At 43.0% G+C, this 11,167-nt stretch overlaps 2 protein-coding genes and 2 non-coding genes across 8 annotated transcripts in view; 1 reads left to right on the forward strand and 3 right to left on the reverse strand.

Moving 5' to 3' along the window:
- The window catches only part of Acat2l1 (acetyl-CoA acetyltransferase 2-like 1), a 35,366-nt gene extending 32,058 nt beyond the window's left edge, over positions 1 to 3,308 (forward strand). For all 5 annotated transcript variants that reach the window (XM_063276877.1, XM_063276883.1, XM_063276894.1 and 2 more), the window contains 4 exons: positions 678 to 800; positions 1,555 to 1,709; positions 2,510 to 2,620; positions 2,940 to 3,308. In XM_063276877.1, coding sequence (XP_063132947.1) covers positions 678 to 800; positions 1,555 to 1,709; positions 2,510 to 2,620; positions 2,940 to 3,110 — 560 coding nt within the window. In that variant the 3' untranslated portion in view covers positions 3,111 to 3,308. The remainder of the gene's footprint in view (positions 1 to 677; positions 801 to 1,554; positions 1,710 to 2,509; positions 2,621 to 2,939) is intronic.
- On the reverse strand, positions 3,195 to 10,874 carry Tcp1 (t-complex 1). The gene is given in 12 exon segments (NM_012670.1): positions 3,195 to 3,494; positions 4,088 to 4,251; positions 4,367 to 4,559; positions 4,860 to 4,983; positions 5,309 to 5,484; positions 6,848 to 6,974; positions 7,281 to 7,462; positions 7,764 to 7,874; positions 8,204 to 8,301; positions 9,447 to 9,575; positions 9,697 to 9,782; positions 10,734 to 10,874. Coding segments are annotated over 12 exon segments (1,671 nt in total). The 5' UTR covers positions 10,798 to 10,874; the 3' UTR covers positions 3,195 to 3,277.
- LOC134478795 (small nucleolar RNA SNORA20) lies at positions 4,673 to 4,802 on the reverse strand. Its single transcript, XR_005500130.1, has one exon. It is a non-coding gene; the product is annotated as a small nucleolar RNA SNORA20 (small nucleolar RNA).
- LOC134478797 (small nucleolar RNA SNORA29) lies at positions 7,965 to 8,101 on the reverse strand. Its single transcript, XR_005500150.1, has one exon. It is a non-coding gene; the product is annotated as a small nucleolar RNA SNORA29 (small nucleolar RNA).
- Positions 10,875 to 11,167: the final 293 nt, after the last annotated feature.

Consider the following 11,167-nt stretch of genomic DNA (forward strand, 5'->3'; position numbering starts at 1 on the left):
GGGGGAGGGCAGGGGGTGATGTGTTGTGTTCTGAGACATGCATGGTCTTGCTGTGTAGCCTGGATGGCCTACTGCTCACTGGGGACCAGGCTGGTGGGTGAGCCTCCTGCTTCTACCTGCTGAATGCTGGGATTACAGGTGTGTGCCAGCATATCTGGCTGGAAAAGACGGTCACCTCAGCAGGATACGGCCACACAGGGAACTGTCACCTTCAAAGTGTCCACAGCTGAGGAGTGGAGCACCAGGTCCGTGGTTCACATAGACCCGTCTCCTATGCAGTTTAAATGACACCTTTCCAGGTGCTCCCATGTGATTTGCGAGGAAGCATCTTGTTATCTTAGTATGATCTGAAGCAGAATCTGACATTGGTGCCCAGCTCATACAAGGAGGATGGCACCTCCTCTGGGCCACTCAGTTGTAACTAGCTACGTGCAGTGACCCAACCTGTGTCCACACAATACAAAGAAGGGTTGTCTGGATTTGAAACCCAGGGTGAGTGTCTCACGAGGCGTTCTCCTGGGAGAGCATGCAGTAATTGTAGTAATTCCTACTGGATGGAAGTGGTAAATGGTAAAACATTTCTTCCAAATGTCACTCCTCCTGATTCTGAGAAGTCCCCAGTCCCGAACTCTGCCTTCTCTGTACTCATTCCAAGTAACTGGTTTTGCTCCCTGCAGGTCTTGCTGAAGTGAAAATCGATGAGTTTCCTCGTCATGGGAGTAACCTTGAAGCCATGAGCAAGCTGAAACCTTACTTTCTTACTGATGGGACTGGAACGGTCACATCTGCTAATGCAACAGGTTCTCAAGGGCACTGAGGGAAATAGCAACACTGAGGAGGTTTCCCAAGTGAATACGTCTAACAAAATGATCTTTTTAAAGCTGGGTTTAAGGGGAACACTTGTCCCTTCTATACTGTTAATTAAACTGTGCTGAAGTGGTTTGTCTCCTTGATAGCTACACTGGACATCAAGTGAACATAGTGAGATTAAGTAAATAGCAGGGCATGGTGGTACACACTTTTAATCCCAGCACTTGGGAGGCAGAAGTAGGTAGATCTTTTGAGTTTGATGCTAGCCTGGTTTACAAATTGAGTTCCAGGACAGCCGGAGCTATTATGCAGAGAAACCCTGTCAGGATGCTCACCACCCCAAACTAAAAACTCAAGAGAATCACCACCTGTACTGTTTTAGGTCATCCTGGCCTTAGAGAAATGTAGGCTAGCCAGGAACTCATAGTGAGATACTGTCTGAAAACAGAACAAAGCCCTGGAATGTTCATCCCCTTCATAATTTTCCAATTCCAGGAACCCCCAGGCCTCACTGTTGTTTACATCCTCATCCTTACATGCCCCCAGTTATTGGGGGACTGTCATATGTATGGTCAATATTACATTTGACTTGACCATTTCTAAGTACACGGAAGTCTGAGGAATCACAGCAAACAGAACTCTTTGGCAAGATGTCCGTAGCTTAATGCTTGCAGGTGGAAAGCAGGCCCTGGGTCCGTACCTGAAGGGAAGGAGCACTGTAGACACCAGGTCACTTGCTTACAGGAATGAACGATGGCGCCGCTGCTGTGGTTCTTATGAAGAAGACTGAAGCTGAGAGTCGGATGCTGAAACCTTTAGCACAAGTGGTCTCCTGGTCACAAGCCGGTGTGGAGCCTTCTGTCATGGGCGTAGGACCGATTCCAGCCATAAAGCAAGCTGTGAGTCTCTTTAGCCATGTGTATGTGTTGGTGGGCACATATGTGACAGGGTTTGGGGAAGCCCAGACTGCTTTCAAACTTAGTGGAGCCAGAGGATGGCCTTAAGCCCCTGCTCCTTGTCAGTACCCTGTCAATTGACGGTTACAGATGCATCACTGGTGACCTTAGCTTTGACATGCTTAGCTTCTCTGAGTGTACACAATGTTGCTGTCCTAAGCTTACGCCTTTCCACTCTGAAAATGTGAGGATGTGCTTCCATTTGCTGCCACCTAGCTCTGACACCCCCACCCCAGGCTGCTCAGCACAGAAATTCCTAGTGCAGAACTCCATGCCTGGCTTGCTTAGAATATGGGCTCAGGGATTGAACTCAGGTGCTGTGTAAGGCACTTCATCTGCAGTCACCTTGTCAGGTCAAGTTTTTTAAAAACAAAAATGTTCTATCACTTCCATGTAACAATTCTGCTTGGACTTTGTACCTTAGCGACATTTTAGATGATTAAATCTTTTCGCTTTTGAGGCTGAGCTTTGTTCTTCGGCCCAACCTAACCTCAAACGTAGTTGTCCATCTCAACCTCTTAAATGCTGCCATTACAGGTGTGCCAGTGCACCTAGAGAAGCTCTACACTACAGTCACTAAAGGACATGCTCTTCTGGGAACACGCTGGCTATTCTTCCTGTTCAATCCGATCCAGGCAGGCCCACCGAGGCATACCTAACTACATAGAAACACTTTGCGGAGTCCCATAGGTCTTGTAGCTGTCATTTACGAATGGTCTTACTCAAGTTCCTTTTTCTTGTAGGTTGCAAAGGCAGGCTGGTCCCTACCTGATGTTGATGTGTTTGAAATCAACGAGGCCTATGCAGCTCTCTCTGTTGCAATAGCCAAAGAGCTTGGATTAAACCCCGAGAAGGTAACAAACATGAAGTGTTTACCAATGAACTTGCACAATCCATGTTTAAGGTTGCTTTTGCCAGGTGCTGACTCATAGCTTTTCACAGCAAAGAACTGAGTGTTAGGTCACATCAGAATCAGTGGAATGTTCTAGAAACAAGGGAGGCAGCAGGTGTCACACAGGCATTGTTTATTCCTAAGCTTTACAGTGAAAGTCAAGTTTGAAAGGATAGTTTGCTACCATAATAACACTGGGGGGTAGGGTGGGGTGAGATAAAACAGGTATGAGCCTGTGTTCAGAGGACTGACTTAAGACTTAAAGCTCTTTTTCTCTACAGGTGAACATCGATGGAGGAGCCATTGCCTTGGGACATCCTCTGGGAGCATCTGGCTGTAGGATTCTAGTGACCTTGTTACACACCCTGGAGAGAGTGGGTGGGACTCGTGGTGTTGCAGCCCTGTGCATTGGGGGTGGGATGGGGATCGCAATGTGTGTTCAGAGAGGGTGAGCCACCACCCTTACAGTTCTCATTCAAACACTAAACAGAAAGAACGTGAGACCAGAGGACCACAGTGAGGACAGGAACCCAGGTCGACAGCTCGTTGTACTTTAATGTGAGACACCCAAGGCTAAGACATTACACCCAACACTGTCATAAATAAAAGGGAAGTCCAATCAGTCATCAAGGGCTCCAGAGTGAACAGCATTTTCATAACCTCCGTGTTTGTCGTCTTTGCTTTCTGGGTGTAATTTTATCAGATCATCAATCCGAAGTATGGTGATTGCAGCCTCTGTTGCAAACTTCAGGCTCTTTACTTTAACTATGGTTGGTTCAAACACCCCCGCTTGCTTATTGTCTCGTGGTTTCCCATGGACCAAATCAAGACCAATCCTATAATGGTGAAAATTGGATTCAGTGACCAAGTTGATGTGGTAGGGTATTCCTGCTATTCTAGTCCAAAAGACCACGGGAGTTCCAAGAAGCATACCACTGGGAGAATAGCTGACAGTGTAGCAGAAAAACCTCATCTGTCAAACACTCACAAAACAGTCCAATGTTGCACCCTGATGTTGTAATGTTTAGTTAAGTTATGAACTGTTTGGTGGCCAAAGATTCCTTTGCCTAGCGACAGCACGGCTGTTCTGGTTGCTGTAAATATGCTTTATGATATCCTCATAAGAACAAGAGTGTCTAAGGATACAGTATTCTGTAACTGCACTCCCTGTCAGTTGAGAGCTGCCTAAAATGAATAAGCCCTATTCCAAGATCCTCTTCTCGGTCCTTCCTATAGACTACCCAGGGAGTTAGAATGGGACCCAGAGTTGACATCTACGACACAACACTAAAAATTAGCAGCCACCATTACGTAGAGAGGTCATCATGCAACAATGACACCCGTGATGTTTCAGTATGTGAGAAAGGCACTGTAATGAACTTAGAATACGAAGAGTTGACAATAGAACACAAGGAAATCATATACTCACCACTTTAGATTTTTACGTTCTGGGTTAACTTGAGCCTCATTGTGAAAAGCTCTTAACTTGGCAACCAGGTCAGTGGAGTCTTGGGCAGCATTCACTGCCAGTGTATTAGGAATCACAAGCAGAGATCTTGCAAACTCTGCAATAGCAAGCTGTTCCCGAGATCCCTAGGGAAAACACATGAGGTGTGTTCATGAAAGAAAAGCAGCACACAGCAGGCCACTGACAGGGTACACGGTAAAATCCAATGCCACCTCCCATGCCTTTGGAAGCCAGCCTTACCATACTGGTCGCATAGTTTTCAAGGTATATAGACAAGGCCGCTTCTACAGCACCTCCACCTGGGACCACAGACTTTGACTCCAAAACTCTCTTCACCACACAAAGAGCGTCATGTAAGGAGCGTTCCATTTCATCACACATGAAGTCGTTTGCCCCTCGTAAGATAATTGAAGCTGACGTACGAGCCTTAGTACTACAAAAATACAAATGTGAAGCTATTAGCATTTTTAAATAGTGAAAACATTAATTGCACATACCCTTGATCAAATCCCCCTCATAAGATACTCAGACACAAAGCACCAGGAACAATGTCTAGACCATTCTACAAGAGACAAAAACACACTTCATCTTCACGTAAAATGGTCCAATATTGTTTTATCCCATGCGTATAACTGCTCCTATCACTGACAGACTAGAGCAGCAAATTAATGGGAAAGAATTCTTTTTACAGCACAATCTGCATTGCTCTGTAACTTACAGAAGCTGTTCTTACTTTTTGATTAAGATCAGCTCATCGTCACAAATCCTCTCCTGTACGACCTCTTCCGCTTGTCCCAACATTGTTGCCTCAAAAGTCTCTTCACCTTCCAAATTGGCCAGTGTAGACAGGATACTTGCTATAAGAGAGTCATATAAGATACATTTATTTCCTCGTTGTTTTAATATATGGAAAAGCAGTGTGCATTATCTCAAGGTTCCAGACAAGCCACTACTGTAACCCAAGACAGTACTGCCACTTTCAAGGTAAAATCTTAGTTTTTTCATTCTCAACAGATTCAGTATTCAAGAACTTTCCCAATTACCTACAAAACGGCTCTATAAATCTATTAGAGCATAACAAAAAGAAAAATAATTTTGAAGTTTAGTGTCAATATTTCAATCTAAAGATCCAGTAACACATTACTGGTAAGTTGTCTGTCTCAGGCTAGAAGAAAACATTACCTCCAGAAGCTTTTGCAATACGTTTGAGGTCTCTTTTTAAAACTCTCCTAACAGCCATGGCACCAGCTTCCACAAAATACTTCAGACACATGTCATCAATCCCACCGGTGGTTAGAATAACGTTGGCACCAGTTGCCAGGATCTTCTGAATTCTCTCCTTGGTGATATCGGATTCTCTACAGAGAATATTTCAACAAGCCAAAATTAGCAACTTTAGTTTTTTAAACAATGCAGTGGTTAACTTTCACTGGTTATACATGAAATTATATTAACTATCCTTTCCCACTAAACTCAGAGGTTAAATCAGTCCAATTTATGTAAATCTCAAGGACTTGAAAGTAACATTTGCCTTTTCTACTATGTAAGTTTCTAACTAAGGGCAGTATAAACAAACAAACAAACAGAAAAAGATACCCCCTTGCAGCTTCGCCTTCCTTAAAGAGGCAGTAGATTTATCACTACCAATTCCAAGACAGCATCACTAAAGCTGTATGAAGCCAAGACAAGTATGAGACAGAAAAAACGAGTCCCATATAGTGGGATAAGAAAATAGTTTAGAGTCGAGCCAACAGAAGTTATGCAAGACCACGAAACAAAGACTACTGAGATATAAAAGGGTATGTTAACAAATAGATGGCAAAGACGCTTATGTTCTCAGACAAGGCCATGACTGTCAAAATCTATTTCTTTCAAATGGGCCTATGTTGTGAATATGGAGTTTGGTTGGCTTCAAACCCAGAGATGCACTTGCCTCTGCCTCTCTGGACTAAAGGTATATGTGCCACCCCTGCTGGGCTCATTTGTGGACACGTATAACATGTCAAGAGGCAGTCACATGTACTGTGGAAATCATATGAGACCGAGTAAAAGTCAACGATTTAAACTATGTTACATGTACGTAAGAGACATACTGGTCAATAACAGACTAATTATACAACAGCAGTCCCCCGAGAGTAAAGTGGAGTGAAAACTGTCCCCTGGGGTAATGTCACTACAGCCGCAGTCAGCACTGTGCACTAAGGTGTTACAGTGGCACAGCACACCTGTCTTAGGTGAAAAGCATAGTGGTCACACACATATCTAACACTTCATCAGTTATACTTATTTCACAGCAGCTTTCTTGTTCTAAGGCTACACCATGATGCCCATGTTGATCACAATTCTTAGTCTTTTTTTAAAAGATTTATGAATATATATATGTATATGTATATGTGTATATATATATATATATACACACATACATACATACATACACACACACACACACACACACACACACACACACACTGTCGCTGTCTTCAGACACACCAGAAGAGGGCATCAGATCCCATTACAGATGTGGTTGCTGGGAATTGAACTCAGGACCTTTGGAAGAGCAGTCAGTCTCTTAACCGCTGAGTCATCTCTCCAGCCCAATTCCTGGTTTTAAATGACCCGATTCACCTGTTTTAGACATCTAAAGCTAGGATACCATGCCTGGTTCGGCTAATCTTTTTTTTTTTTTTTTTTTTTTTTTTCAGAACATGCCTCTCCACTTACCTCTGTCTAATCTGGTCCAGTTTCTCAGGGTCTGTAATAACCACCTGTACACCAAGCTTCATTTTTGTTTTCTGCAGGCTGAAGTCAAGACAAGCAATTTTTGCATTAACTATTCTCTTGAGCATGCCTATAAATGAATAAAAGATTAGTTAATTACACTAAACCTTAAAGTTTTGGTTCCAAGTGCAACTAATTTGTTTTAATCTACACTCACCCTTTTTCTTTTATTTTCTAATGCAAAGTTTGCTAGACAGACAAGCTGGCCTATAAATTCAGAGGCCTGCCTGCCTGCCTTTCATACTTTAATGCTAGAATCAAATGTCTAAGCCACCAGCCCAGCACCTAATTTGAACTTATTAAGAATATTAAAAACCACAGAATGAGACTCTGATTTGTAGTAATTTCAATTTCCAAATAACAGAACCCTACTTACCCTGAGATCCAACCACACAGTTGAGTGCATAGCCATTGATCAGCATGCTTTCTATCTGACTTCTCCCGTGGGCTTTTAGAATATTAACAGAATTGACTGGATAGCGAGGCTGGCCTCGTATATCTGTGTATTTAACAGCAAGCACAGCGTCTACCACCATATTAGCGAAGAAATCACCATTTCTGAGCCAATAGTTAAGGACAGCTGAAACCACAGAACAAAGGGCCCAGGGACCAAAGAGCTAGTCAACTAGACTTTCTTTTAGCAAAGTAACTCACCAACGGGAAAAAGTACTATCACTACAATTTCAGCATCACGTGCATATGCACTCACCACCTGCACTTCAAACACAGTTTTCACCGTAGAAATGTTGGAAAGTGAGCAGGAGGATCTGTTTGTCTCTAACAAGACCAATTTGCAATAAAGTCATTTTTAAGAGCAAAAGGGGTTAGGGCCAAACTCCACTGGAATACTCAAGGATACATTCCAATAATTTTGGAAGACATGGATGTCTTAGCAGCATTGATCAGACAGTCTCTTCCAAGTTCGTCTGTGTTGATAATTAGGTTCTCATTGATATATCGCACTGCTTCCCTGTTAAGAGTGTGGAAAAGGAAAATAGAAACACACCACTCAAAAGTTTTGCATCTTACATTTAACACACTATCAAATGTCCCAGGGAATGGTTTTCTGTTCAGCCATTTCATATAGAGGAAAGACACGGAACAGCTCCCCCTCTTCAGATCATGGCACTTTTCATCTATCCCATAAGCATAGCCACTAAACTCTATTAGGAGAAAATGTGGTAGTCAAATGGGAAGAAAGTACACTTAGCTTAGTACTCAAGTAGTACCACTTGAATGCTAAGAAACAGTATTTCCAACTTAACGTTTAATTAAAACATTAAGATATAGTCTTCTTACTTGCAGGCAAGACGATAGCCACTAATAACTGATGTCGGATGAATTTTCTGCTTGACTAGCTCATCAGCATTTTTCAGAAGCTCCGCTGCAATGATTACCTGTTGATCAAGCATTGCTTTAAATATGCATGGCACTCAATACGCACGGAGAATACAGGAAAACATAAATTGACCCATTATCAGTAACTTCAAATCTTCACTTCATTTTTGCTTTGGTTTTCAAACACCCCTGGCTGGTCTTGAACTGACGAAAATCTTTGCCTTCCAAGTGCTGGGATTAAAGGCATATACTGCAACGCCCAGCTATGATGTAAGTAGCATTAACCAGAATAGCCACAGTAGACAAGTGAGTAGCAACTTGCTGAAAACATAAACTGGAGACCACTATAAAGCATTCTGTGAAAAGGGCCCAAGCTATAAAAGCCAGAAAATGGTAAAAATCCAATACAGCAGAATTTATATCCACCTCGGTTAGAGATTGAGTGCAACAAAGGCTAGCTAGTAATAAATTGAAATGATTTGAACCTTTCTAGTAGTGTCAATTAAATTTTAAAATCATTTAAAGTAGAGAACACTGTGAAGAACCGTTTTTCTTAATAATAAATTTTCTTCTTTTGAGAGGAATTAGGGTTATTTTTAAGTTATATTATCTTTAAACAGACTAGATAAAGGCCATTTTCACCGTTTAGAAAACATTCAATTCTTTCACAGCAAAGGTTAAGTCTATAAATACCCCCCGCCACCATTTATTTTGCCAGGCCTAAAATCTTCCTCACCAAACAGTATTATACTACTAAGCAGATCAACTCACAAAATGTTAGGCATATTTGCTGACTAGTTATTAATACTAATATGTTAGCAAATTAACTTCCAAAAGGTTTTATTGTGAATTTCCAAGATTTCCTGTTCACACTTAAAATTCAAAAGTATCTATTAAACAATGAAGAAAAACAATTCCAAACCTGGTAACATTTTCTACATGTGAACACCATTACAGGAAGGGGGTTTAAAATAAGCCCCCAAATTCGTAGGGCTTCAGTATTTAAAGCAAGCTTGTATCTAAATCACCTTAAGTTCTTTCCCTACATAAATTGCACAAACTAGTAACAATGGTTAAATCTGAAATGTTTGCCAGACTGCCTTAAAAGCTGACTTATTTCTGACCCAGAGTATATGCTTCTCTTCATGGGGATTCAACCCTAATAAATTGACCATTTTCTAGCCGTTCCCTGGTAGCGTCTCACCACTGAGGTAGTTCCATCTCCAACTTCTTTGTCTTGCAGGTCAGCCAGTTCACACAGAACTTTGGCTGCAGGATGTTCCACCTCCAATAATTTCAGAATGGTGGCCCCATCATTAGTAATAGTTACATCCTGAAAAACACGAAGGAAGAAGGGGTTAACATGGAAACCAAGCTCCAGGTAAGAACGAAGACTTTACATTTTGTTTTTGGAATTTTAAAAATTATTTTTACCAAGAATTAGATATACTTACACCAATATCATCCACCAACATTTTATCCAAGCCAACTGGCCCAAGAGAACTTTTAACAATGTTGGCAATAGAAGCTGCAGCCATAACTGTAGGTGAGCAGTGAAAAATAATTAGAACAACGCACAAACTAAGACACCCCAACCGCCTATGATTTGCTCAAATCTACAAGTCTGTACATAATATTTAAAAAAAAAAAACCACCTAAGGACTAGTGAAGATTAACTATTTTTTTATATTGAGTAATGGTGTTGTCAACTGTTGCAAAGATTTTAATGCCTCAAAATATAAGCAATCTTAAGTTCACTACACTAGGGAAAAAAACCCTTTAAGGTTCAGCTCAGTCTTTTTCTTCAGACTCTAGCAATAGTCCACCCAGGTAAAGTAGTAATAGTTTCTAAGAGAGTTGTAAAAAAAATATAAGCAAAATATGAAGCACGTTTTCTACAAACGAATGTTTTAAAAAACAGGGTCAATCGCAGCAAATCCCGTGCTAATTCGTATTAATGTTAACCACGAGCTAATTACCACTTGATAGCATTCAATTTGCATTCCGTTAAGTTTTACTGGGGGAGCAGCTGTCAACTGCAGGTTCTGGACATCCAAGAACACGACCAGAGAAGGGAAGCAACGCAAAAGCCACTTAAACTTTATGAGCATTTTCTCATGGGCAAATGGAACCGGTGAAAGCTACTCTTTTCTGGTTATGACAGGGATGCTTGAACCCGGCTGGACCCAACAAACCGGCAGTGGGGAGTGGCAGGCATGTATGTCTAGAACTCCTCTACTATGTATCAGGGCATGCCGCCCACGCCCATCCTGAGCGCCTCCCCAAAACGTGCTCCATTCTCGAACGTTCTTCCCTTACACGGTAGGGCGCAATGGCGCCGAAACGGCCGGCCATTGAGGGCCGATCCAGGGCGGCCGGGCTTCTCCCGAGAGAACTTCACCGTGCCAAGCGGGCAGTCCCGGCCCACCGACCGCGGCTGGGCCAAGGCCTGCACCGCCCCGAGTCAGACCCAGGATTCTCCCGCCCTTACCGTTCTGGGAGCGGATCGCTTCCCCAGTGCTGCGGTCCCCGAACACGGACAAAGGACCCTCCATCTTCAGGAAACGAAGCAAATCTCACTACCAACGCAGACAACTAAGCGATAGCTCCGCTCTGAGACCGGATAGCGGCCACCACGGCGGGGACCACGGCGTGGAGAGGCCCGAGCAACGACGAGGGGCCTGCTGGGTAACACGCCCCGCCCGTTCTCCACGCTCCACCAACCGCAAGGCATGCTGGGGGAAGAGGTATGTAGAGGAGCGGACAGCGGAGGGCTGGGCGGGGCGAAGACTGAAAACGCCGGAAGTAGGGGACTGCCAGAAGCGCCTCTCTGACTTTCTGATCAATTAGAAAGTGTAGAAGAAAGGCGCGAAAGAGGCAAACGGAAATCAGGATCTTGGCCACTGCCAGCGTGTCCCGCCTACC

This window comes from Rattus norvegicus, chromosome 1 (assembly GCF_036323735.1).
Source record: "Rattus norvegicus strain BN/NHsdMcwi chromosome 1, GRCr8, whole genome shotgun sequence".
Classification (NCBI taxonomy): Eukaryota; Metazoa; Chordata; class Mammalia; order Rodentia; family Muridae; genus Rattus; species Rattus norvegicus.